Source organism: Panicum virgatum, chromosome 1N (genome assembly GCF_016808335.1).
Source record: "Panicum virgatum strain AP13 chromosome 1N, P.virgatum_v5, whole genome shotgun sequence".
NCBI lineage: Eukaryota > Viridiplantae > Streptophyta > Magnoliopsida > Poales > Poaceae > Panicum > Panicum virgatum.
The window spans coordinates 14,907,834-14,935,042 of record NC_053145.1 but is presented as its reverse complement, the minus strand read 5'-3'; the positions used below and the strand labels follow the sequence as shown (position 1 = coordinate 14,935,042).

At 44.4% G+C, this 27,209-nt stretch overlaps 3 protein-coding genes and 1 long non-coding RNA gene across 5 annotated transcripts; 2 read left to right on the top strand and 2 right to left on the bottom strand.

Annotated features, from left to right (window-relative positions):
- The first annotated feature begins 2,022 nt into the window (after nucleotides 1-2,022).
- LOC120655286 (UDP-glycosyltransferase 79-like) lies at nucleotides 2,023-3,940 on the top strand. Its single transcript, XM_039933039.1, has 2 exons — nucleotides 2,023-2,933; nucleotides 3,031-3,940. The coding sequence occupies exons 1-2, from the start codon at nucleotides 2,268-2,270 to the stop codon at nucleotides 3,754-3,756; spliced, it is 1,392 nt and encodes a 463-aa protein (XP_039788973.1). The 5' UTR covers nucleotides 2,023-2,267; the 3' UTR covers nucleotides 3,757-3,940.
- A 7,715-nt stretch (nucleotides 3,941-11,655) lies between these two features.
- LOC120653977 lies at nucleotides 11,656-13,214 on the top strand. Its single transcript, XR_005666917.1, has 4 exons — nucleotides 11,656-11,822; nucleotides 12,179-12,307; nucleotides 12,412-12,662; nucleotides 12,738-13,214. It is a non-coding gene; the product is annotated as an uncharacterized LOC120653977 (long non-coding RNA).
- Nucleotides 13,215-16,833: 3,619 nt separating this feature from the next.
- LOC120655285 (zinc finger CCCH domain-containing protein 15) lies at nucleotides 16,834-21,109 on the bottom strand. The gene is made up of 2 exons (XM_039933038.1): nucleotides 20,042-21,109; nucleotides 16,834-17,173 (listed from the first exon to the last, which is right to left on the bottom strand). Exons 1-2 carry the CDS (start codon nucleotides 20,915-20,917, stop codon nucleotides 17,036-17,038), a joined length of 1,014 nt encoding a protein of 337 aa, XP_039788972.1. The 5' UTR covers nucleotides 20,918-21,109; the 3' UTR covers nucleotides 16,834-17,035.
- A 660-nt stretch (nucleotides 21,110-21,769) lies between these two features.
- On the bottom strand, nucleotides 21,770-25,914 carry LOC120655283 (probable protein phosphatase 2C member 13, mitochondrial). Of its 2 annotated transcripts, XM_039933037.1 has the most exons (9): nucleotides 25,433-25,914; nucleotides 23,968-24,095; nucleotides 23,800-23,898; nucleotides 23,545-23,703; nucleotides 23,172-23,258; nucleotides 22,839-22,930; nucleotides 22,409-22,483; nucleotides 22,026-22,190; nucleotides 21,770-21,988 (listed from the first exon to the last, which is right to left on the bottom strand). In XM_039933037.1, exons 1-8 carry the CDS (start codon nucleotides 25,726-25,728, stop codon nucleotides 22,053-22,055), a joined length of 1,074 nt encoding a protein of 357 aa, XP_039788971.1. In that variant the 5' UTR covers nucleotides 25,729-25,914; the 3' UTR covers nucleotides 21,770-21,988; nucleotides 22,026-22,052. The 2 variants fall into 2 exon arrangements, with proteins under 2 accessions (XP_039788971.1, XP_039788970.1); XM_039933036.1 differs by having other exon boundaries at nucleotides 21,770-22,190.
- Between the last annotated feature and the right edge of the window lie 1,295 nt (nucleotides 25,915-27,209).

The window sequence follows — 27,209 nt, the reverse complement described above, 5'->3', positions numbered from 1 at the left end:
ACGCGTTCCTGGTTTTGAGGCACAAACCGGTAAACCTGCCCGTCTTGTGATTTTAGGCCCAAACCACCAAACCGTCGATGCATCTTTCCATGGCCGCCATGTGACCGCCTTGATGTCGAGGCGTGTCCAGTCTCCTGCTTGACTCGATCGGCACTATCTTTATTCATTCATGTACTCTTGCTCTTCAGTAGACCACGTCGATCGCACGTGACTCCGCTCAGACTCCACACATCCTTCAGTTCAAGCCTACTCGTGTTCATCCTCCACCGCTTTTGGTTCATCTGCACGAACCTTTCGCTTGAGATTCACCACATCCGTTGGCCGCCACGTTGCATCCTGATTCTTCACATCACGAGCCAAGTGACATCAAATTCACACAAACCCTATTCTATTCCTCCTACATAGACGCGACGCAACGTGTAGCCATCCGTTACCAGTTACCACGAGTGAGGTGGACATCGCACATGGCCCAGAATTGAAGGCGGAGGGCAGCAAGTTGAGCCTGAGCTGCATCCATCACCGACGAGTCTGAAACGAGACATGTAACAACCGCCGCGCACCACCCGTCAGGATCGAACAGAATCCTCAGGCCCCGCGACTAATAACGGCAGCTCCTGAGCCACACCTTCAGCTCGCCTGCCCCCACACAGAATCTCAACGGAGAAGACGATCTTTTGCCACGCGCGCATGTGGTAGAGGTTTGGCTACATCTCTGCCTCTCTGCATCGGTGACTCTGTGAAACCTATAGTGATCATATACATTATGCTCTTGCCGTGCCCTTAAATCGGCTTTCCTCTGTGACAATAAACTACTGAATCAATGCAAGACGGCTCCTCGAGTCCTCGTGATGTGTAATGCAACACGATCCGGTTCCGAACTTTTATGCCGCACCTGCTGGCCTAACTCAAGAAGATGCTGTGCCGATCAAACCAACTTAGTCTCCTCCGAAGGTATGATATGAGCTAGTACCCAACTTCAAGTAATTTACTTTAAGAGACAACCCTTCTAATGGTCTGGCTCTTAGCATAATATGAATCGCCCTACACATCATCCTCCTGTAATCTCGAAGTTCATATATGAAACTATCTTTTGAACCAGAGATAGCTCTTCACTTTTAGCACTGTTCACCGACTAAAAAATTCTACGAGCTGGCTAAGAGCTAGCCTTTGGAGGAGGCCTATTGCCAGCTTCTCGGTCATCTGAAAAGTCGCTGGCAAGTTGTGATAAAAGAGATGCCAATCCAACAGAACAAGGTGCTCATCGCTGTGCTGCTGCATGCGCTCTGGACCGACAATCGTCGTCGGCCGATCGTCGTCGGCCTTTTAAAAGCAAAAAATAGCGCGCGCGCCACATATATCCTTCATTGGTTGCGTCAGCGATATACGTAAGCAGTGAGACGTAAGCATGATGTATTCTACTATCTGTCACATGTTACACTGTATGGATCGACTAGGATGAGATCCAATGGGTAGAACTCGATTCACTTGAGTACCTTGTACAACAGTAAGAGATCTTGAGGTCTAGAAAACATCTACTACTAGATATGGACAGAGAGAGTGATGTAGAGGGAGCAGACCATCGCCGGAGGACTTATAGGAGCCAGCCTCTTGGTTGTGCGCCATGCCGAAGTCGGGGACGCGCCGGAGTTGTGGACGGCGGTGCAGAGATCGTGGATGGCGTGGCGAGGTCATGGATGGCGGCAAAAGCGGCGTGGTACTTCCCATCGCTAGCAGCGCCTCCCAGATCGGATCTGGAGGTCTGTAGGTGGGTTTGGGGGGGCGGTGAACTTTAGTTACTGTGACCTTAGCCTCACCCTCTCTTTTATTGTGGCGTTGTGCGACGGGGGCCACAACCATTGATTGGTTGACTGCCCCCGAGTAGGACGCAAATCAAGGGTTGGTCCAGCCGTTGAGCTGGGCGAGATCAACTCTTATAATTTACCGGAAGTGGTTGGGTTCCAACATACAAGCTTAAAGCAGCGCATGCAAAAGCAGGCCGGCATCAAGCTGGTATATGTTTTGTCATTTTCATCCATGCATGGTGGGACCAGATCACCAGAGTTTTGGGGAGTTCATCATCGGCGAGTTGACAATGCCCTCGGTGCTCGGGGTGGAGGATGCATGGGTTCTTTGGGTCACAGGCAAAAGACTTGCGAGACTTGGGCTGCCAAAAATAAATTGACGCTATCGATTGCTATATATATATATCCTGCAGCGCTCAAAACATCTGCCTAGCATTGCCATCACGCTCAGATAACCAACCAACCATGGTCAACTTCTCCGATCACCGCATCCACATCCTCGTCCTGCCGTACCCGTCCCAGGGCCACATCAACCCGCTCTTCCAGTTCGCCAATCTCCTCGCCGGCCACGGCGGCGTCCGGTGCACCCTTGCGCTGACCCGCTTCGTCGCCACCTCGGCGAGCAGGCCGGCCACCGGCTCCGTCCACGTCGCCGTCATCTCCGACGGCTGCGACGACGTGGGCCCCGACGGCGTCGGAGGGCACCGGGGCCCCTACTTCGACCGGCTAAACGCCGCCGGGCCCGAGTCCGTGGACCGGCTCCTCCGGGCGGAGGCGGAGCTGGGGCGGCCGGTGCACGTCGTGGTGTACGACGCGTTCCTCCCGTGGGCGCAGGGCGTCACGAGGCGCCGCGGCGCGGCTTGCGCCGCGTTCCTCACGCAGGCGTGCGCCGTCGACGTGCTGTACACGCACCTGCGCGCCGGCAGGATCCCGGCGCCGCCGGTGCGGGAGGAGGAGTTGCCGCCGGAGCTGCCCGGGCTGCCGTCCCGACTCGAGCTGACCGACCTGCCGACGTTCATGGTCGACAAGAACCGTCCCCCGGGTCTCCTGGAGTTGCTGATGAACCAGTTCCTGGGGCTGCACACCGTGGACCAGGTTCTTGTCAATTCGTTCTACGACTTGGAGCCACAGGTGAGTCATCAATTATGTCGTCCATACACTAAGACACACGCACGCCTAAATAAAGATGACATGGCACATTTTTGGCAATGCTTTGCCACGTGTACAGGAAGCGGATTACGTGGCGTCTACGTGGGGTGCCAAGACGGTTGGCCCAACCATGCCATCCGTGTACCTTGACAACCGCCTTCCAAACGATGCATCCTGTGGCATCCATCTCCACACCCCAAAGACGTCACAAAGCAAGGCGTGGCTGGACGCCCACCCCTCGCTCTCCGTCGTGTACGTCTCCTTCGGCAGCATAGCCTCCCTGAGCTCCAAACAGATGGCCGAAATAGCCGAAGGCCTCCGCAACAGTGGCAAGCCCTTCCTGTGGGTCGTTCGGGCCAAGGAGACTTGGAAGCTACCCGCAACCTTCGCCGACGAGGTAAAAGATAGGGGTCTCATCGTTCCATGGTGCTCGCAGCTGGAGGTTCTAGCGCACCCGTCCATCGGGTGCTTCGTGACGCACTGCGGGTGGAACTCGACATTGGAGGCGATCAGCGCTGGTGTGCCCATGGTGGCGATCCCGCACTGGTCAGACCAGCCGACGAACGCCAAGTATGTCCAGGATGTTTGGCGTGTCGGCGTACGGGTGCGTCCAGATTCCCAAGGGGTGATGAGGAGGGAGGAGGTCGAGATGTGTGTTCGGCAGGTGATGGAAGGAGAGATGCGCAAGGAGTTCAAAAAGAGGGCTTTGGAGTGGAGCAACAAGGCCAAGAAGGCCATGGGTAAAGGTGGCAGCTCAGACATCAACATCTCAGATTTCCTCTCCAAGTTTGGGCACCACAAATAATCAGCTCTGATAATGCGGCGTTTCATATCATCATATGTATGTTTCCTTCAAAATGGGTGTGACTTGTAACAACCTTGAGTGATAAGAAAATGCATTTAGTTTGCATGCTGTAAAGTGATTCTATATCATAATCTTAAAAAATATGCTTCTGAAATATGGAAACATGGAGTTACGGTCAATTATTTGTTTTCACTTCCACTTTGAGTTCTAAAGATTGTGGAATGTGAGGGTACCCGCAACAATATAGAGAGCACGCTCTCTATAATACAATTCAAGTCACCTATAGAGATCATAATAGAGTAGTCTCCCAACAGATTTATGTAACATTTATTTCTAGATTTTAGTAGATCCTGCATATCAGATTTTTTTAATCAAATTTCCCCCTCCCTCCCCATCTTCCCCGAGCACTGCCGCCCGGCAGCTCGGGAGCTCCGCCTTGTCCCGCTTCTATCCGCTCCGGCGGTGACCCAGCGGCCGTGCCCCTCCCTCCTCCCTTTGCCGCACGCTGAGGCTGCCTCCCCGCCGCGCGCCGGTAGCGGACCCCAATGCAATTCCCCTCATTGCACTCTGCGGCCTCCTCGGCTCCACCCCATCGCGTGCCGGCGGCGACGTCCCGCCCTCCTCCCCTCGCCACACACCTGCGGCGACGTCCCGCCCTCCTCCCCTCGCCACGCGCCGGCGGCGACGCCCCGCCGCACGTCACTCTCCTCCCGTGGCACGCACATCTCGCCCGCGGCGGACAGTACTAGCCGAGCTTCAACCCAACCGGCGTGCCAGCGGTCGCCGCCGCTGAGGCCGAGCTCGATCGCGCCGGATCCCGCGAGGCCATGCTGCGACTGGCGTACTTCGCCTCCCGCTCGGGCTCGGCATTGATTTGCATGCTATCATGAGTCACTGGGTCTAGTGACGTTTTTTTTTCGAAATCATTTACGGTGCACAGTACTACCACTCGATAGTACGTAGTATATAAGAGATCTAACCGTCCATTAGAAAAGGTAAAATTGTCATTAGTAGTTTAATAGGCTACCTGTCCTCGTCGCCGCCGGCCGAGGGCTCCTTCACGGGTCGAGGCCCTCATCGCCTCGCTCGTTGAACCACCTCCACGACCTCATTGGAGGGGCGACCATTTCGCAGGAAGACCTGCGGCCGGCGGACCTGCGAGCGGTGGTGCGCTGGGGCTAGGACCTGAGTGGAGGTTGCGAGACAGATCAGGGCCCTTTACGTCCGTCCCCTTCCAGGCTTCCACTTCAATTCAATATATCGAGGACAAAGAGCCACTGATTCAGGAATTCAGCAGCTGGTAGTAACTGGTAAGTGAGCATCTCAAATCGGCATATTCATTAGTGTTGGAGCTGTTCAACGCCCTTAGAGAAAAAAGGATCTTCACTTTATCTGTACATCTTTCCTGTCCCTATGGACAAACGTCTCAAATCATGCTAGCGATTACTTTTTTACTGGAAGCTACATGAAATTTAGTCCTTCTACTCTGCTCATATTAATTAAAACAAAACGAGTATAATTAAACAGCAACAGACTAGTGTAATCTATAGCACTTGTTTGTTTAAGAAACAGAAACATTTCAACCTTGCAATCTTGACAAGTCAGCATGAATATTTAATTGCTCGTGTGTGCCTACATACTGTTCGGATCATGCATGATCAAGAATAGGTCAATAAAGGATTAAATCCATCAGCACTTGTAACTTTTTTGTTACTGATTAGAACTTGAAATGGAAGATTTCTTTGAGTTTTACAATGGTTATGCATTCCATAAAGGATTTAGTGGCAGGGAGGACAGAGTCAAATACAAGCCTAGCACCAAGGAGGTGACATGGAGGAGATTTGTGTACTCATTTGAAGGATACAGATCAGAGAAGCATTTTGAAAGGACGGATCAGAAAAGACAGCCACGTGCACTGACCCGATGTGGATGTAACGCCAGGTTTGATGTGCAGAGGAGTGAAAGCAGTGGCATATGGTATGTGACTGATTTTGTTGATGTGCATTCGCATCCCTTTGATAAACCAGAGCATGCTTTTGTTTTGCGGTCGCACCGAGGGCTTAATCCATACAGATCCTTAGAAGGTGGAGGCAGTCGAGCTGGGGCTTGGTGGGCTTCATCCGTACCAGATCATGGATGTGATGGAGACCAGCCACGGTGGTCCAGGAGAGACTGGATTTCTTTCGCAGGATCTGTAAAAAAAATTTCGAGGCAGAAGAAGGTAAAGATACAAGGGAATGACGTAGAATTCATGATGAATCATATGTGTCAGATGCAAGAGAAAGATCTGGAGTTTTTTTAAGTATAGTTTGGATGCAGAAGGGAGGCTTAAGAACCTTCTGGTCGGATGCACAATCTCAGATGGACTATGGTGTTTTTGGAGATGTCGTGGTTTTCGACAGCACATGGCAGCGTGTGTTTCATTATGACTAAGGGCCCTTGGCGATTCATGTGTGCAGTTCTTGAGATCAGCAGGGATACAGGCAGGGATATATAACTCCATTTAGGCAGCAACAGTAGTATTCATAATTAGCAGTAGAATAAAGAAGATTCAAGGCTTATTGCATTTTCTGAATGTGCGTTTCCTGATTTCAGACAAGCATATGCGGCGGCTGAGTTGCTGTGCATTCACAAGTGATCCCTGTCAAGAAAAATGGGAAGAGGAGGACGAGAGATTCAGAGGAAATTCTGTAGGTGCAAGTGCAACTGCTTTGATCGTCTCCCTCATCGAGAGCAAGCTCAAGGACTGGTTCGACAACATATATATATGTATGCAACGGCTAGGAAGTTCTGAATTTTTCTTCAGAGAAATAGTGTGGGATGGGGAGGATCAGCGCCTAAAGTTAATTGTACACAATATAGTGAGATGGAATTGGTCTTTTGGTTCTGCTTTGGCGTCGAGTTTGTAATGAGTGTTTTGACTATGAAACCAGTATAAATCCTTGTTATTGATGACATCCTGATGCTTTGCTTCTAGGAAGCCTTTTCATTCATAAATTTGTATGATTGGAATTGCTCAACAGCTGCTCGATACATCAGTTTGTGAAGTCGTCGATATATTATCTATTGTATAAGCAGAGCACTAAGTTTTTTTTTGCCACGTACATGATGCGAGCAACGTCTATAGTATTTTCAGGTGGCGCAAAGCTTGCCCTTGTCGATACAGTGTTGAGGCACAGGTTGCCAAACACTTTGCGTCCATGTATTAAGTAGAGAACTAAGCTAGTTCTTTGACCACGTAGGGGATGCGAGCAACGTGTTTGGCAAGAGACTACTATTTTATTTGTCACTTCTATTTTATTGACAACACATGGCGTGCATGGCAATGATAGCTTTTTAAATTGGAAAGAGAGCCAGTATGCCAAATCGTATTTTACACGGACATTGTTAGTTTACAGATAGGAGATCCAAACTGAACCATCTCAGACACCTAAAAAGTAGTTAGTATCCTGATTAACATCTAGAACGTGGGGAAGTATATAAATATTGTTGTGTATCTCATCCGCTCTATTATTTTACAATACACAAGATCCACCAGGGTTCGCTGTCGTTGCCGTCACTGCCGCTCATACGTGGGCAACGTCCAACTTGCAGGGTTCGTCGCCGCCGCCGCCATGACGAACACATCAGATCAATCTCCTACAGCAACAAAGCATACGAACACATTAGATCCATCTCGTGCACCAACAAAGTATACGTAATGTTCTCCAATAACACCAGCGCAGATGAATCCTGTAAGTTCATTATTTTTCTTCTCCTATGTTCCTGCTTAATTGTATAAAAAATATCTCAGGTATAAGCAATCCTTGTTTGTATGTTATTTAGATCATACTGGTCCACATAGTGAATTGTCACAGGAAAACCAAAACGTAGAGGTACTTTTGATGGATATTCTGAACCAGATGAGGAATTTGAGGACCCTCTTGTTGACTTTGCAAAGGACCGGACCCAATCATTTACCCACACCTGAGATTGGAAGAAAGCAGGTATATTTCCTACTAAATTTTATTTTCTAAACAGTTCATATGTTGTTGCACTATGAATGAATTCATTGTCAATCTGTAGCTTTCTTTGGTATATGCCGACATAATGAAGAAATTACATTATTTTGAATGCTGGGGGGCGGATGAGTTCAGAAAAGTAAATAGATGTCAGGACTCCGTGAGTGAAGACATAAAAGAAATTAACTTTACCACATATACCATTGAAAGGACACTGATCAAAATCCAGGTACATAATTATTATTTTTAAAACTATGCATGTGGTTTCAAAATATGCTAACAACCTTATATCCTTCAATGCAGATGAACGAAATTAGCAATGCGGTACAGGATCATAGAATCTCCAAACTCATCTCAAGCTTTGCTGGGAGGCCACCAAAGCCATATGAGGAAAAGGCAAGTAAATTTTATCAGTACGACTGTACACTAAGTGAATAGGACTATACATATTCACCCAGGTACCTTCTTTCAAAGTTCAAATAACATGTACCAACTCTGCCCCATCTTACACTACAAGTTAACCACTATTTATATTGGTAACGCGCAGAAGGATATTACTAATCTTAGGCTCAAACTAGCGGTCATATTGGTTGACTATCCGTGGAACAAGGAGCAAGGGAGTCCTGGCTACAAATCTACCGATGACGAGGAGAACTACAAGCTAGAAGACGTGGAAAGATAGATTTAATTCCATGCTTCTGTTTATTTCAACTACAAACTTTATATGTTATTAGCAGTATCAAGCAATCCTGTTAGTACCTCTGTACTTGACTTTCTTTATTGGCCGAATTGTATACTTGGCCATTGTTAACATACAGTTAATTAAAGTTGCCTCAATCTATGAGCTATTGGATAAGCAAAGAGGCTATAAAAATTATCCCTTTTTAACCAAAGCCACATCAAATAAAGTATATGCATATCAGTATAACAACCTATGGATCACAACCTGGGAAGCTGGACAATCATCCCAAGAATCAGGACGAATATTCTAAAGTAAAGAATTCACATAAACACACTTCAATTAGTAAAGAATAACATGTGTAACGGCACCAATTACTTCTGCATATTGAAGAAACATGATACATATATTCAAAGAAGATGGCTGCTTTCCGTAAGCATGGGCTAGAAAGTGGACTTGAGATCTATGTAGATAGTGGTAGGCCAAAAAATAAGCATCAGACCCTGATTATAATTGCTTGGACAAAATGGTGAAGGAGGTGAGAATGGAAAAGAAATACCTTGCATATTATTTTGCCATGAAATCCACCAGTAACAAGCAAGTTGTTTTTCACTGCCAAAGTACTGACTTGAGTATGATAGAATCCCTCAGAGAAATTTCCATGGTGCTTCTGAAGACAAAAAACAAAGAAGATAAGAATGGTATCACCATACATCAAATAGACAAGGCTCTGAAATAAACGTCTGAAAGAGAAATCCTGTACCTCACATGGTGTGACATGCCCCTGAATAAACGTCTGAAAAATGTTGAAATTCACATCCGGAAAAATCCGCGATGTTACATAGAATGTTCGATTTATAATTCGGATGAGAGAGTTATGATTTCAGAAAGACTTGATCCAGATCGGGTCGGTCAGACCAGTTCGGTCAATCAGTCAGACCGCAGGTTGTACAGTCCGAGTTAGAAATTGTATTTTGATATGGGATTCATATAAGATTGGACTCCTAATAAGGCAAGACCTCCCCTCCCTATAACATAAAGGTCATGGCCGTTGAAGGGTATCCAATTGATCAAAAACATAATCTTTTATCTTTACTTTTGACTTTTTCCAAACCCTAACTTTTCCAATCCCAATTTGCTGGTCTTCCTTTGTCTCAACGGTGTTTGAAGACAATCTAAGTGCCCTGCCAATCCTAGAATAGCCCATGGTATGCCCACCCCGACAGGGTCCCTCCAAGGCGGGCATTTGTTGGATCCTCGCCAGGCTACCCCGACGAGACCAGTCTAGCCGGTCCACCATATCGGTCTGACCGATTGGCGAAGCGGCGATGCAAGGTGCACCCCTGCGTACTACATGTTCTGTGCTTGGCATTGGCGTGGCAGCTTTCCGCGTCAGTATACTTTTTGGTGACTCCACTAGGGAAGAAAAAAAGATCAATTGGCTGCTATACCTAAACCTAGTGAGGTTGATGCCGACAACATTCAAAGGCTGAGTTTTTAGCAACTCTCAGCTGAGGATCAAAAAGCTCTCGATGATATCAAGAAGAAGATTAGAGAAGGGGAGCAGGAGATCCAAAGATAGGACCGACCAAGACTATGCAACTTTATATGTCACACTTCTACATGGATTGACAAGGGAAAGTCACAAGGATCAAGGATGTCATCTTTGACTCTCCGCTGCTTGAGGTGAAAATTGATGTGAGTAAACAGCCCGCTCTTGATCAAGAAATTGCTAATATAGTGGATAGTGTTGTTACTACCCATTTGAATAATAAGCTGGATTTTGTAGGTCAAAATCTTCATAGTATATTCGATGCTCACCTTAGTCGAATAGAGGCCCATCTTGGTGTGAAGTTTGTCGTTAATGATAAACATGCATCTACTTCTAGTACTGGTAAGATGGTAGGTAGTTGAAGGGATTCCAGCTGTTGTTACTAATGTTATGGTGATTAATTCAGCCAACCAATTTGCCTAGCCGAACTAATGAGACCTTGCCACATCATACAACCTTGTATCAGCACCTAATGTAAGTGTGCCATATGGGCCAGAAAGTTTGTTGCAACACATCTCTACACCGCCGAACCTTGCGCATCCTTATAGCACACTGATTTCAAATCGGCCTAGAGCCGAAGATGTTGAAGCGGGTAACCTTAATAAAGAGGAGGTGATTCAGATCTTTAGGAAAACTTTCGGGCTAGAATCTAATGTCAAATACCGATCATATCAAAAACCATACGCTGACAATTATGAGTATATTGCATATCCTCAAGGGTTTAGAATTTTTGAATTTGTTAAATTTACAGTGAAGATAGTACAACCACATTAGAGCATATAAGTCAATTTATTATACAATATGGTGAAGCTAGCACTAATGACATTTGCAAATTGAAGTTGTTTCCTTTATCTCTATCGGGTGCTGCCTTTACTTGATTTATTTCATTGCCAACCAATTCAGTTTACACTTGGGTTGATTTAGAGCAGAAATTTCATGATTATTGCTTTACTGGTGAAACTGAATTGAAATTGTCACATCTTACATTGGTTAAACAAAAGTTGCATGAAAATATCTTTGAATATATTAGAAGGTTTAGAGACACTGAAATCGATGTTATAATTTGACAATTTCTGATAGAGATTTAGCTCTGTAACTGTTGAACCCTCTGCTTCTCCTTAAATGATATGGTAGTGCTCCTACTAATGTTTCAAAAAAAATATAGTATAATAAAGTAGTATTAATTGCTAAAAATCTATTAGCAAAACAATTTATGATGCTACTTCACTATGATATTGTACTGCAGCACCCATTAATATTTTTTTATCGAACACGCAGGAGAACTGCGTATCTTTGTATTAAGAGAAAAAAAAGTGGTCCAATTACACAAGAAGCAATTCTCGTCTTGGATCAGAAATGAGAAAAGCCGAGCAAAGAGCTAAAAGAGCTATTACAAGATAACTAAACTTAGGACCAGACCAAGGGAACCTAGACTCGGTTTCCTCCCAACTCGAGGCAAAGGGAGGACAGCCCTTTAGCCCCTGCAAACTTCCAAAGGTTAGCTTCATCTTTGAAATATGTGAGGTTTTTAGTTTTTACTAAACATATTGCTGTGTCCTGTAGGCAAATATGTCATCTATTCTGAAGCTACTAAAAAAGAGCCCGAGACAGAGAACATATTGGACGGCAATGAAGGCAGGCAAACGGGTAACTCGGTAAGATACAATTCATATTCTGTCATTGCTGTACCACTAGCAGCAACCATTCCTTGCAGTACTGTTCTAGCATTCGGTCATGTACTCATGTTTTCATGATCAACCCAAACTCTGTTGCATCATGCAGGCCATTGACACCAATGCAAAGAACGATAAGTTTCAAAGCAAAGACATGGAAGGTAAGTGGTACACATTTCACATCTCCATTTTAGTTTGATGATCAACGCTGTATTTCTGCAGATAGATACTAGTGAAAATTAAAATGATTTATTTATGCAAGTCATGAGTTGTTAAAAAGATCCTTTTAAGTAGGGTATCTGTTATATCAGGATAGCTATTTAAAAGCGGCACTTGGATTTGGAACTTCAAATTTCATAATATGAATGCCTTTGACTTGGCATTCTTCAGAAATTTCAGATCACTGTTGCAAATCAATAACTGCTCCCTTGCTTGATCTTGTCAGATTGTTTCCCAACCCAAGTTAAACTAATATTTTAAAATATATTTGTACTAAACCCATTCTTCTATGCTACAGGAGCTAGCTGTAGGCTGCATACTGTGCACAAAGCCAACAGCAAAAAATTATTGGAGCTTAATTCTGGTGCGAGTAACCATATCTGTGGTAAAAACAAATGGTTCACAAATTCGAGACTGATCCCCAAAGGTAAGGAGGATTACTTTCTTAATGCTGCGAAAAGGAAAGTACAACTATCTAAAATGGGTGACATCATGAGTCAGGAAGTAAGACTTTTACAATATCTTCCTCAGCGATGACTTAGAAGATAATGAGCTGTATGTTTCGATTGGACAACTAACTGGTAAAGGCTACGTTGTGATCGATGATGCACAAGGGAGAAGTTACCATAAGATTGGCCAGAAATTCCAACCATTTTGTTGGAAATGGCTCATTGGACCTTGATACGATGGCATATATATTTGAAGTCTTCAAAGGTTCAGTTCTAGAAAGAGATGAAGATCATTCGGAGGAGAGTCAGGGGGGAGAATATGAAATGGCTGAGGTAACATTACTAGTCTTGCTATTATCCATTTACATGTGTGTGCTTAATTACATGATTGATTTCCCATTTTTGTAGGTGTCATCATCATATCACGAAGGATAAATCTTCACTCCTGAAAGAGAAGCGCAGCTACGGAGGAAAAAAAAGCTCAATGTTGCTGGCTATGGATCGTTAACTTGCAAGCTCAAAGGTGATGTGGAAAAAAAGGTGGAATAAGATTGAAGGACATATACCTATGCAAAGGATCCTGGCGTAATCTCATATCAGTATCCCAGCTAGATGTCCTTGGATACAATTTCTTGTTTTCAGGGGATCATCACTGCGAAATCAAATACAAGGACGAGAAGGATCTGGTGGTAATAGCCCACATTGATGGTGGCATCTTAAACTAATATGTTGAGTTCCTTCACTCAAAGGAGTGAACCCTTTCTTTCTTACTCAAAACTCATGTGCCCCAACACGTGTAGATAGTTTACAGAGTTGAAGCAACTATAATGCAAATCACCACTGTGAAAGTTGGCCTATTCTGTAATCTTTCAGAATCAGATTGAATCATTGAACTGGATCGTATCAGAGTGTTGAGAACCAAATGTGTGTATATTTCCTAAAAGGACATACAAGTATTTATAACCATGGCCTGATGATGCGCTGTTCACACTTAAAGAGATACCTTGGAGAATTGGGTTAATAGAATGTTGTTTACATCTGCTGCTCTTGAGCCTTCTAGAATCAGTCTTGGGTTTCCAGTTTCCAGTCATGTGGGTAAGCTATCCAGGAAAGTAAATGCATCATAAATTTTGAAAGAGGTGAACAAAATTGTGAGATTTAGCGAGGAAAATGGCTGCAAGCCCTATAAACCATAAACCAAAGAACATATGAAAGAGCATGTGCTTTTCAGTTCATGCTATTGAGAGCATGTTTCCTAACTGTCTATTGCAGAGTTGTGCCACAGATGGGTCAGATCATTGCCCCCTCCTGCTAGGTTTGAATGATGTACAACTGGCTAAGGCCAGATTTCATTTTGAGGCCTTTTGGCCCAGCCTGGATGGTTTTCAAGAGGTAGTTGCAGCAGCTTGTGCATCTGAGGCAGTTTCTCATTGTCCATTTGACACCCTGGCAAGAAAATTCAGAACACTTGTTAGAAAACTTCAAAGCTGGGGCCAAAAGAAAGTGGGCCATGTCAATTCACAACTAGCATTAGCCAGGGAAGTGCTCCATCAGTTAGAAATAGCACAAGATTCTAGGGAATTATCCAGGATCGAATTATGGCTCAAGAACAAACTGAAGCCGCATTCCTTGGCTCTTTCCTCTCTGCAGCGTACCATCACAAGAAGTAGATCCCGCATTGGTTGGCTTAAGGAAGGTGATGCCAATACATCTCTGTTTCATGCACACGCCCGGCACCGCAAGAGGAAGAATTTCATTGCTAAGATCACCACGGTCGAGGGGACAATCCTCACCAAACATGAGGAAAAGGAGCAGCATATCTTTGATTTCTATAACAGTTTGCTGGGCAGCAGTACTGACAGAGAGATGACAGTTAATCTAGCAGAATTAGACATGCCAAATATTCCTCTACATGACCTAGAAGTTCCTTTTTCAGAAGAGGAAGTTTGGAAAACAGTAAAGGCATTACCTCCCGATAAAGCTCCTGGCCCCGATGGGTTTACAGGCAGATTCTATAAAGTGTGTTGGCAGATTATCAAAGTGGACATAATGGCTGCGATATCAGCTGTATGGAGTCGAAAATTCACCAACTTTGAGCTCCTGAATTCAGCTTTTGTCACTCTCCTACCAAAGAGAGAGAATGCCTCCAGTATAAAGGATTACAGGCCCATCAGTTTAGTTCATTAATTCGCCAAGCTGGTAGCTAACAGACTTGCCGGGTATTTGAATCAGCTGGTTTCCCCCAACCAAAGCACTTTCATTAAATGTCGCTTCATTTTGGACAACTTCATGTTGGTCCAACATACCACAAAGTTCCTGCACCAACAGAAACAGGCCCGTATTCTTCTCAAACTGGATATCACTAAGGCCTTTGACTCGGTTTCTTGGCCTTTCCTCCTGGAAGTGTTGAATCAGTTGGGTTTTGGGCAAATTTGGTGTGATATCATAAGTGGGCTGCTAGGCACATCTTCCACTCAGGTACTCCTCAATGGCTCTCCAGGAGAAAAAATTTATCATCAGCGAGGCCTTAGACAGGGAGACCCACTATCCCCCATGCTCTTCATACTAGTCATGGATGTGCTGTGTCATATAATAAATAAAGCTGCAGAACAGGATATGCTACAACCATTGGCGAGAAGAGCATTACGCCATAGGATCTCCTTGTATGCCGATGATGTGGTGGTTTTCTTGAGGCCCTCGGCTAGTGATATTGAGATCACTTTGGATATATTGCAGCTATTTGGAACAGCTTCTGGGCTCACAACAAACCTCCAAAAAAGCAGTGTCCTTCCCATCCAGTGCAGCGAAGATGACAAAGTATTCTTGCAGGAATCCTTGCCATGCCAAATCTCTGAGTTTCCATGTAAATACCTGGGGGTTCCTCTCTCCCCTCACAAACTCACCAAAGCTCAAGCAATGTCCATTGTGGAAAGAGTAGCAGACAGACTCCCAAATTGGAAGGTTGACTTGCTCACCAAAGCTGGTAGGGTAATATTGGTCCAGTATGTGCTCACCTCAATGCTCATCTACATTTTGTTAGCACTTGAGCTACCACCCAGTGTCTTGAAGGCAATAGGCAAGTTCAGAAGAGATTTCTTATGGAAGGGCAGGAAGGATGTTAAAGGAGGGCATTGTCTGCTTGCATGGCCAAAAGTCACAAGACTAGTTTTTTTAGGAGGGCTTGGCATCTCTGACCTCCAAAAACTGGGATGGGCACTAAAACTTAGGTGGCTATGGCTGCAGAAAACTGAACCTGAAAAGGCATGGTCTTTTTTCCCAATTCAGGCCCAACACCAGGTCCAGTCCTTTTTTGCAATGGCTGTCAAAACAATAATTGGAAATGGAAAAAACACTAGTTTTTGGACAGATGGCTGGTTGCTTGACCAAATCCTAAAACCCTGCCACATCTATACAGTGCAGTAGCAGTAAGAGCAAGGAAAAGAACAGTGTTCGATGCTATAACTGATGAAAGGTGGATTTCAGATATTAGAGGAGCATTGAGTGTGCAGGTTCTGATTGAATACATTCATCTTTGGGAGCTTCTTTCAGATGTTGAGCTACAGCCAGAGGCGGAAGATTTACATATTTGGAAGTTCACAGCCTCTGGTCTTTATTCCACCAAATCAGCATATGAGGCTCTTTTCATTGGTGCCACCCAATTCGACCCTTGGGAGAGAATTTGGAAAAGCTGGGCTTCGGGGAAATGCAAGTTTTTTTTGTGGACTGCTGCCCATAATCGATGCTAGACAGCAGACAGACTTGCTAAAAGAGGCCTTAACCATCCACCAAAATGTCCACTTTGTGATCAAATTGAAGAAACAATAGACCACCTGCTGGTTTCTTGTGTCTTCACCCGGCAATTCTGGTTCATCATCTTGCAGCAATTTGGGTTACAAGTTGCAACACCACAGCTAGCTGATATCTGCTTTGTGGATTGGTGGGGAGGAGTTAGCAACATGCTTTCTGGTCAGGGTAAAAAAGGAGTTAACTCTATCATTATCTTAGGGGCCTGTTTAATTTGGAAACATCGCAACCGTTGTGTGTTTGATGGTGAGACCCCCAATGTTTCCCGGGTTGTGGAAGCCTTTAGAGAGGAGGTCCAGTTGTGGTCTGTAGCAGGGGCTAGAGGAGTTTCATATCTCCTCGCCTTAGCTCCCTCTTAGCTGAAGAGGGTGTGTGTCCGTGTGGTCTGATCCTTGTTAGTGTCCAGGTTTTAAGAGGGAGAAAGTACTAGTTTTTTAGTTTTTAGGGTGTGTTACAGACCCTTTATCCCTGTAACATTTTTTTGGGGGCTTTACCCCCACAATCTCTTCTTAACATATTGATGTGCAGTTCTCCTGCGCGTTCTAGAAAAAAAAAGGTCACAATTATTCTTGATGTGCATATTTGGACTTTTGCTGGAATTGACTTGCTTCTGCTGGTAGCCATTTTCCTCCTCGTCCTTGAAGTGTGAGATAAACGATGGAGTCCTACACTATGTGAAACTTGCACAATCACCACACTATTGCTTCTGAAGCGATACAAGTTCAAAAACTTGCACAATCACCACACTATTGCTTCTGAAGCGATACAAGTTCAAAGATGGGTTTCTGGATTTCCTTTTCTTCTCATTTTTTTCTGATGGACAAAAAAAAAATATATCAGAACGAAGCTATTACATCAACGTACAAGTACAACAGCTAAGTTTGCATTCGTGCCTAAAGTTACTAATCCTCATGCTGCTGCTGCTGCTGCTGCTGCTGCTTCTTGTCCTGGGCCATCTTCTTGCGGATCTCCTGCGCAGCGTTGAAGATGCCCATAGTCGGCTTGTTGCAGACGAAGCACTTTTTGTTCTTCGAGTGGTGCTGAAACATTAAGGGGGGAAGATTGAACTTGTTAGAATTTGCTATACCACAGGGAATATGATTAAAAAAACATAAAGTCGGTCTCATGTCAACGGGACACTGTAATTTGCCCAAACACAAAGTAGTTGTGAAAAAAGGAAGTCGTAACTAGTACTCAACCAAAGCAAAAATATACATGATCAACGGCTACAGATTCACATGTCCAATCTCATATTTATAGTTTGCACAGAATGGGGTCCAGTTCTCAAGAAATATTTCCACCAGAGGGCCACAACAATCCAATTCGACCGTCTAGTCAAGAAATATTTCCAAATGAGGGCAACAACAATCCAATTCGACCGTCTAGTCAAGAAATATTTCCAAATGAGGGCAACAACAATCCAAATTTCTAATTTCAAATCCTTAGCTCTATATGCATACACAGTACAGAATTCTCAACCTATGCTTTATCCACAATCTGCAGTTGTAACTCCCGTACATTGAAATTTAACTAAGGACTTCAGTTTTATTGCTGGGTTGCGTATAGTTGGCTACACAGGCAGCTAAAAATCATTCCAGTTTATATTCTTAACAAAAAAAATCAGGTAAACTCAACATTTCCTAAATTATATGCAATTCATCATCACAATCCAACTCCATAGATCACCAAAACTCCCCCATGTGATGCTTCTGAAGCCACCAAGCTGCTGCCATATCTGAATTGCAGTAAACCTGACATACCTTAATACCTATTCCACTATCCTTACAGAAACTAAATTGACAGTAATCTCAATACAAACTCTACAAGCAAACAGTTCCATTCTCCAAAATTGAAAACTAAACAAGCCACAAAATTTTTCACATCATCAACAAAACACTAACTTCATTACATCATGAAAAAAAAATAGTTTTCGATCCACGAATCACACTCCACAATATATTCAGCGCCCATGGGATTGGCTCACACGATGTGTAATACTTCTCCCCCTTGGCCCTTCCAAATTTTGTCAGATTCAGAACTTAATTGTTTGTATAATGTGACTTCTAGTTTGTATCATATGATTTCTAGTTTAGTGTCGAATAGCTCAATCAGCATTCAGAAGAGCACAGAGAGGTATAAGTGCTTCCTAACAGATTTCCATGTGCTTTTTGTACAGGAATCATACAAGGGATGTCACAAAAGGTAAGAAAGTGAGTTAGCATGCTCTCCTGATGATAAAGACAAAATGGGATAGCAGTATGGTATGCTTCTCTATTGAAGTTTCTGTAATGTTCATGTGTTTTACGCTCTTTATTGTCTACTATGCCCTATTATCACTCAGGCATGATTCAAATACCTCTATGTTGCTTGACCAGTCTAAGCTTCAGAGGCAGAGCATATGATTACAATGGGAATTTCTATGAACATGAGATTTTTCTTATTCCACATCGGATCGGATCTCATATTATTCCTTCAATCCAATAATCAGAATGACACTAAGGTCAATCCCAATGGAAGGTTTCATTTTGTCTAAGGCCAATCCCAATGGAAGGTTTCATTTTGGTGTTTCCAAGGGAGCCAAATCAACAAGACTGCAATGAAATCATGGTTGAAACTACTCCAATGCATTATTTCATTTTGTTATTTCATAGGCTCTCATGGCATTCAATTCTGTGACCCATCAAGAGTTGGAAACCATGTCCAGGTGGTTTCATCTAGATGCAACTGATCCTTTCTCTCCTTTACTTCTTTGCCACATCATTAAAAAATCATAGGTGTCATGCAATTAAATGAGAATGGAACTCCCACTCGGAGTGGCCTAAAATCTATTTTTGTCATGAATAGTTTTAATTCCTCTGGAGGAGGAGATAATATAAAGTTCATCTAAGGAGTAAAAGAAAAGGAGAGAGGCTTGGAGGTGGAGCACAAGGAAGCATCCAACCCTTAGATGGTAGCCATGACTACCCAATACCTTTCCTGATTAAAATTATTGGATTTAACTTGTCTTGGTTAAGATCATTGGCCAGTAGTCTCTTGCACAGGTGATTGGACCACCTTTTCTTCTATGGAAAGATGACCCACAAGGTGTCCAGGCAACCATCTCAAGGCTTAAGTGCTGACCATCATGGGCCGGTTCATATCGAAAACATCTCCTATTGTTTGAAGTGAACTTTGTTTCAGATCAAAACAAAATGGTCAGTCTCAACAGAATTTAACTATTCAAGGAGCAAAGTAGGAAGCATATAATCCATGGGCCTATTTGGCACAGCTCCAGTTCCAAGATCCAAGTAGAAATTGGAGTTCGTTGATAAATTAAAGCGGTTTAAACCTCTGACTTTAATATACAGAGAAGGATAGAATCACAGAATGGCTCAAGCTCAACTAAATACCCTCAATGTGCACACACTACAGCTCCAAGATTTTCTGGAGATGGGAACACGAGCTAAAAAAAATTCTTGGAGCTAGACCTCTGCCAAACAGGCTCTGTAACAGACCCATAGCAACTTAGCTACAGTTCTAAACAACAAAACTGCTAATCAAATTACTTCATTACAACCCCATGCCACTCTAAAGTCTACCAAGGCGATACACTATTTTCAAAGTTTCAATCAGAACAAAATATGCAAATAACAAGCTTATATATTTTAGTGTGACAAATTACTTAGCAAGAAAACATGATAAACCTAGGACAGGTTTCAGAACCAACAATAACAATTCTACGTCACACAATTCAGGTCAAATACAACATTGCTAAGCAATTTTGTTGTTCAATAATCTTCTGCATCAAAAACTAATTGCCTAGCCGAGCAAACAAGTGGAACACCTTGATCGTGTCCATGATAAACCCATCAATTAAACAGACCAAAAGCATACTACACATAACGAAACCAGGAGAAACTGATTCATACCTTCAATGCGCAATGCTCACAAAAGTAGTGCTTGCATTTTGTGACAACCGGATCTACAAAAGGCTGCCTGCAAATGAAGCAGGCAAAGGGCAGGGCCTCATCGTCGTCGTCGTCCTCCTCATCCGCTGCCTCATCATCGCTCCCATCGCCACCGCCCATCGCAATGCGCCGCTTGCGGGCCTTTTCCGCCTCCTCCCACTCCTTCTCGAGCTGCCACCCGGACTTGTAATCCCCTCTGTCGTGCATGAACTTGCAGGAATCACCGTACCCGCAGTAGCCCGTCTCCTTGTAGTCCTTGCAGATGTCGGGCTGGTAGTCAAACCGCGCGGAGAGGCGGATGTGCGCGGAGGCCCGGAGCGGGCCGTGCGAGCCGCCGGCCTTCTCGCTGGCCACCGTGTGCTCCCGGCGGAACCCGGCCTTGTAGTCCGTGTAGCCGTGGATCCCCTTGTACACCTCCCCGGAGGCGGAGGCGGAGGAGGCACCGGAGGGGTTCTTCTTGAGGGCCTTCTCGGCCTGCTTGAGCTGGCGCTCGCGGATGGCGCGCGCGTCGCGGTCGAACTCCGTCTCCGTCTCGAGCGTGGCGGTGGCTCGGCTATCCGTGGACTGGATCGTCCGGGAGGATTCGTACTGGAACCGCCGCGGCTCGGAGGAGGCGTCGGCGGAGGAGAAGACGAGCTTGCCCGCGGAGGACGGGCCCTTCTTCGACCGCAAGGCCGCGAGGGCGCCGCCGCCGTCGTCCTCGTCGTCGGAGCCTGCGGGCGCGGCGGGGCGCTTCCGGATGTTCTTGGGTGGTTTCCTCACGAAGCTGCACACCGGCGCCGAGCCAGCGCCGGCCGCTGGCTCGCCGGCGCCGCCACCGCCGCCGCCGTCGGCCATAGATGCGGTCGGGTTTGGGGCTTGCTCGGTTTGGATCGAATCGAAGCGGCACGAGGAGAGAGTCCCTCCGTCTCTGATCGGTGGACCCGTCCGTCGTTACAATTACAACTAGCAACGCGTCCGTTTTCGTAGTACGAAGAAAGAAGCCTACGAAGAATTGGGAATTGGGGGAAGAAGAAGAAGAGCCGGGTCGGTTCGTCCTGATCGTAGCCCATTTCGATTTAGAGTCTGGTGGGCCGGGCCCAGCAATGTTCCTGACGTGTCGAACTCTCAAACTCCCCCGGGACCCACCTGCCAGTATCGTCTCTTATTTTCTTCGAATTTCACCGAACGCCGCGTAAACTTCTTTTTGAGTGAGCCGCCGCTGTGAGGTTGTGGAGCACCGAGCACCACGTTGTACTTGTACAGCGAGCTATGGAACTGAACCAAACAAACACTTCAATTGTCTTTTCAAAAGACAGGCTGCTTATAAGTCACCCTTATTGCCTTATAAAGAAAGTTCGATTTTTATAGAGATGATGATTAATTTAATAATTTAAGAGGATTCGTATATCTCAACAGCCTAGAACATAGCTAAATGTTGCATCGATCTATTTCGAACAAAAGGTATTGTCCTGAGTTCAATTTATTTAACTTCAAAAGAATATACATTATAATCTATTTTACCAAATAAATGTATTGACAAAACATGTATTTTGATAAATTTGATGTAATAGGTAGTGAATTAGTGATGCTTGGTCTTATAAACCATGTCAAAGTTGGGGACATTTGAATTACAATGAAGCTAAAATGTCTTCGTTCGGAAGTGGAAGGAGTAGGAAAATGAGTTGTGGCCGGTTGGAGAGAAGAAACTGAGCAGACAGTAAACACACATTAATTTATTTGAAATTCATCAGATTAAAATTGTCTCTTACACTGGTTGGAACAAAAATGTTTCCTAGAGGGCAACAAACAATCAATGGAACAGTTCTTGGCAGTTGCTGCATGAGCGATAAATCTGGGAGAAACCCCAATACCCGCTTGCAGGATAATAATAGCCTGAAGCAGGGTATTACCGGAAATCGCCACCCCGCACCTCATCCGGCTTTTGTCGTGGTGAAATTGGACCACGTCACATGTAATGTTGTCTGGTATCTCATCCAGTTTTATCATGGTGAAACTGAACCACGATGCATGTAATGTTGTCGGCGCTGCCCCGAGAGTAGGCGATCTCTGTCAGTTTCCGAGCTGCAGACTCAGCAGCATCTTCAGATTTCCCAAGGGAAACAGCTTCCTTTCAGAGAGAAAGCATTAACATGTTTAGTAAGATAGCTATAGAGGCAAGCAGAAATGTGTCAACTATCACAGCTGAGCATTCTTTGAGCAATAAGGACACAACCCGAAAGCAAACAGGAAAGAGAGTAAGGAAATGCTCTCATTTGATCATTTGAAATCAATTGTCTGCTTCGAAGAATTTAATTGAACTGCAGAACTTGGTAATAGATTTAATACCTCATTTTCCACGACATCCCAAAGCCCATCACTAGCTAGAACCAGGCATTCCAGGTCCCCATTGATCTGCTCTTCCTGCAGTTTATTAGAAAATACTTCATTAATTGCCAAAAGGCAAGTCTATGGACGAAGTTCTACTGATCGATCATCAAATTTGCGTAGTTGCAGCAGCTACCAACTGATGGATCAGCAATAGTAACAACTGCATATTGATGGTCTAGTTTTGCTTAGTTCCAAAGCTTAATAAATAGATAAACAGTTGAACAGAATTCCAGATTAAGGTTTAGATGTAAACAGGACATGTAGTTTTACCATTTTAGCAATTCTACTATAGCAAAATTAGTAAAAACTGGCTTCCCCTAAAATAAATTGAAAGATAACAAAAAAGAATACATGGAACCTTGGCATAACTCAAATTACAGTTTTATACCTGAATTTCAGGTTCTGCCACCACATATGGTTTTAGTAAACGATTGCCAAATGCACGGGACATTGCCAATACACCACCTACCCTCCAAGTACCTGGGAAACCGCCACATCAAGAAGGTCTTACATTATCATTCGAAGAAAAAATGACATGACTTGAAAAATAAGGGTATTCCAGATGACTATGCAATACTCGAATGATTGTATGGAAACATGACATTTTCAGCTTCCAGATGACTAAAATGAATAGAAGAAGCCTTTTCCTACCTAACTTATCAACTTGAGATGATACAAGCAAACTAGCCCGATGTAATAGTGAAGGATAGAAAATGCTTACCAGCCCAAATGACAATACCACCAGCATTTTCAATTCTCTTTCGCTCATCAATCCTGTTAGGTTTGTGATCTTCTGAAAGTGCCATAGCTAGAAAAACAAACAGATGAACTTTAAGGCATTTACCACAGGTGGCAAGGAATCAAATAACACGAATTTAATGAAAATACGTATGAACCAAACTTTCATGTACTGTTATGCAAAGTGATCAGGGACCTAAGTGCATAGGTTGACTGGATATCATGTCAATATGAGGAACAAAATGATGCCAGATTTTGCTTCTCGATTTAGATTCCAGAGACCAGACTAGATATTGCGTGAAGGATGTGGCATGAAATATAAGTTACTTAAAATACCTACTTCCAATATGCAATACCTTTGCCAGCTTTTGAAATAACAGCACGAGAATCACCAACATTTGCAACATACAGATGGTCACCCACCAAAACTGCAGTTGAAGCTGTTGAACCATCATCCCTAAAGGCACTTGATTCTGATTCCAAGAAATCTGTATCTGTTTTCTGATATGTTTCGCCTGTTTTTAGACATAAATTTCAAGTCATTTGTAGCAGCAACAAGAATGGCAACAGGAAGAGTCTAAAGTGAAGCCTTATGAGGAAAAAAGAAGTACTTATAGCAAGCTTTGTATCCGTCAAGAACTCAGGATGCTTCAGAAGATTCTCAAACAAGTGTTCCTTCAAATACTCAGCAGCACGTGATCCTCCATGACCTAATGCACAGATCTTGAGAGAAAAACATGGTAGACAAAGTATAAATAGGGCAACATTGGGGTTCATACCATCAAAAACACCAAACAGGCTAACAGCTTGCCCATCAATTTCAGTTAGCTTCACATCATAGAAATCCTCCATAGTAGCCCTCTTCCCTCTAAAACTTGAGTATCCACAACTCAGTTTACCATCTTCTCTGGCACAATTATAGCATTGTGTTAAGCAAGGCATCATGTCAAACAACCAAGAAAAAATACCATAAAGGTCTACAGAATAAAAGCTAAAAACGAAGGCATTCTTGTACAAAAAATATATAATTCAAATGTTCAAGTTATAAACTGTGTGAAGACTTGGAACCTATCATAGCAAAATCACAAAGTAAACAGTTATAATGACATATTTCGTGCTGTAGTATTTTCCAAAATAATGAGCTCTATCTATAGTGATCACTACAGAATGGACTCAATACCTATTCTTCTTTATAAGCTTTTTAGTTATACATTTTTGTAGCAGCACTTGGCCAGTCAAATATTCATACTGCATTCTTCATAATTTTCAATTTTTCTTTACAGTACTGAAATAGGATTGAGGGACCTAAGATGACTTGATTTGCGTAACTGTAGCCGGTTCACTCTTCAACCTCACAACACCCCGCCCTGCCACCCATCACAGATGCAAACAGATGAACACTGACATTTGCTTAAAACCAGATGTTGAATTCTGATTACTTTAATCTGACTGTCTGAGCCCCTACCAATGCAAACTTGTAAATAATATTGCTACCTGCCTACCTCTATGTGCAACAGATTGAACCATAAAAGCATCCTCATGCTTTAGAAGTTCAACTATCATTCAGACCTGATTCTGAGTTGCGATCATGAGAAAATGTATATACTTACAGATGAGGCCATCAACAGAGATCAACTTCCATATAAATATGACAGAAGCTTTAGCATTTCTCTAGAAAGATATTTAAAATTGTAAAACCAAATCGAAGCAGTAAAGTAACGAGATACCACTCACAACAATTAGCATATAGGTCTTATTGGCAGGATGATAAGCAGTGACATAGCAGTACAATACTGTGATAAATAATCTCTTCAGAGCATTCTTCGATAACTATTTGTTTGCTGCCATATAAAATGCAACTCGTATTGTATTTCAGTTAGTTACAAATAAGAATGATCTATGCCAACTATTGCGTGAGAGACAGTTGGCAACTAAGCACTAAGGCATGGCACTAACCACTCGCACCCTTTAGAAGGCATTGATGCCTGGCTAGGAATAGTACAATGTGAGACGGCAACACATTTGTACCAACAAAAAGTACAAGGTACATTTGCATGTTCTGGTGTTCAAGCCAATATAGCATCTCATCTGCATGCTTGTTGTTAACACCGCAGAGGCTATCCGATGCCAAAATGCAAGGCCCGCATGCTAATGCAGCATCCTAACCGGTTCGGACGCTCCATTCCGCACCACAAACATTTCAATACCGGCAGCGAGGCCTCAAACCACACGCGCATGCATTACCTCTCCCATCCGCCGCTGGCGTAGCCGCCGTCGTGCGCCTGGGGCACGGCCCCCGCCGCGCGTCGCTGCGGCTGCACCTGCCCCGCCTCCGCCGCGGCGGGGGAGGCAGGGTCAGAGGAGTCCAGCATCATCCTGCCCGCGACCGCCCGGAGCCCGCGCCAGCCGTACCCGTGCCGGGGCGTCACGCGCACATCCGCCGCCCGGCCGCACAGGACCCTGGGCCCCTGGCGCCTGCCCGCAGACGACGCCGCCGCACGAAGCACCAGCGCCCTCAGGAGGCTACCGATGCATACCATCTCATGGCTGCTGCCTCTCCGCTCGCTTGCCCGGGTGTCGCGGCCGCGCCCCGAGGCGAGATCCGCTGGTTTAATGGCTTCGGATCTGGGGAAAGGGAAGGCAGGGAGGAGGAAGCGGCGGGAGGGGGCGTGGTGGCCGGTGCCAGATTCCCCTGCGGCCTGCCTCCTCCCCGCTAGAAAAAGACACCGGTTTTCAAGGAATTATTATCCATAATAATATTTGCTATGTTGCATTATGCTCCCTTTTCTTAAAAAAAACTCTACCCGGGCATGCCCATGAGGGCCAAATCTTTTCGCTTCTGATGAGAATCGAGCTCAGGACTTGCTGAGAGCGCGACGCTACCGAGCCCGGGCTAGCCACCTGGCCGCCGGACCTTTCGCATGCTCTATTTTCTTACAAAAACCTATGCCTAGATTAGGCAAACAGAGGGGAAAATTATTGCGTAGAGAAAGGTTGCAGTGCTTTAGGCGGTGATGTGTGTAGCTGGCAATCCACTTTACAGCAATTTCGAATATAAAACTTCATGTTTGTCGTCAACCGAGTGATTTGGAAAGTATAAAAGTGCTATAGGTGCAATACTGCCTTTAATAATCACATATGTTAAACTTGAATTAAAAATATAAATTATAAACAAGAAAAAATGAACTATTTAATGCGTAATACTTTTTTGTTTACAATGATCATCTATATACCTATAAGTATAAGAGTAAATACTAGCATCCACCATACAACAACTCGTATGGTTGTATCACCTTGATTCAACAAGTAGCAGAATGCGCAAATTGACACACGAACTTGTCAAATATATGCATGTACGGTCATATGTACCCCAGGTCAACATGGCAGGTGACTTGGGCGGTTTTTTCATGTTATCTTCTTTGTTTTTATTGGTAAAAATTTCCAAACACCTACGTACCAAAAAGTCTACATTTTATTATTGGGCGGTTAAATGTGTTACCGCAAAAAAATGGATCGACTATGCATGTGTAACATCCCGAAAATTTTACCAAGATAAATCACGCGCTAAAAATAATTTTCAAAATCTCTTTTCATCGTTGAGCTCAAATCATTCCTAAACCCCTTCCTGTCCGAACTCCAATTTCCCCGTAATCTTTCCCGGCGATCCTGCCGACCCGGCACCGAAATCAATCGCCATCCCTTCTCCTTCTTTTTCTCGTCCCGCGCGTTGCGCTGTGCCCGACCGCCGCGCGTGGTCGACCGTCGCCGTGAATCCCGCTGACCGCCGCTCTCTCTCTTTTCCTTCCTCTCTTCTTGTTCTTTTCTTTTCTTCTCCATATTGTTCTGGCAGGCAAAAGGAAAATTGTGGGAGTCGCCGACGTCACTGATGAAGAAGAATACAATAAGGTTGAAGATATGACTCCGTTCGCAGTGGAGGTTGACACAAGTATTCTTTTAGCTGAAGAGGAGGCTCCGTACGCATGTCATGATCATAATGAAGGGACGATTGTAAAGCGAACCA

Excerpts from the sequence above, each read along its gene's own strand:
- LOC120655286 (XM_039933039.1), top strand. The coding sequence starts at position 2,268 with ATGGTCAACTTCTCCGATCACCGCATCCACATCCTCGTCCTGCCGTAC. Across the intron at positions 2,934-3,030 it reads TCTACGACTTGGAGCCACAG|GAAGCGGATTACGTGGCGTC; the intron begins GTGAGTCATCAA and ends CCACGTGTACAG.
- LOC120655285 (XM_039933038.1), bottom strand. The coding sequence starts at position 20,917 with ATGGCCGACGGCGGCGGCGGTGGCGGCGCCGGCGAGCCAGCGGCCGGC. Across the intron at positions 17,174-20,041 it reads GTGAGCATTGCGCATTGAAG|CACCACTCGAAGAACAAAAA; the intron begins GTATGAATCAGT and ends TTAATGTTTCAG.
- LOC120655283 (XM_039933036.1), bottom strand. The coding sequence starts at position 25,728 with ATGGTATGCATCGGTAGCCTCCTGAGGGCGCTGGTGCTTCGTGCGGCG. Across the intron at positions 23,704-23,799 it reads GGATACAAAGCTTGCTATAA|GCGAAACATATCAGAAAACA; the intron begins GTACTTCTTTTT and ends GTCTAAAAACAG. Across the intron at positions 23,259-23,544 it reads TATTTCAAAAGCTGGCAAAG|CTATGGCACTTTCAGAAGAT; the intron begins GTATTGCATATT and ends TTGTTTTTCTAG.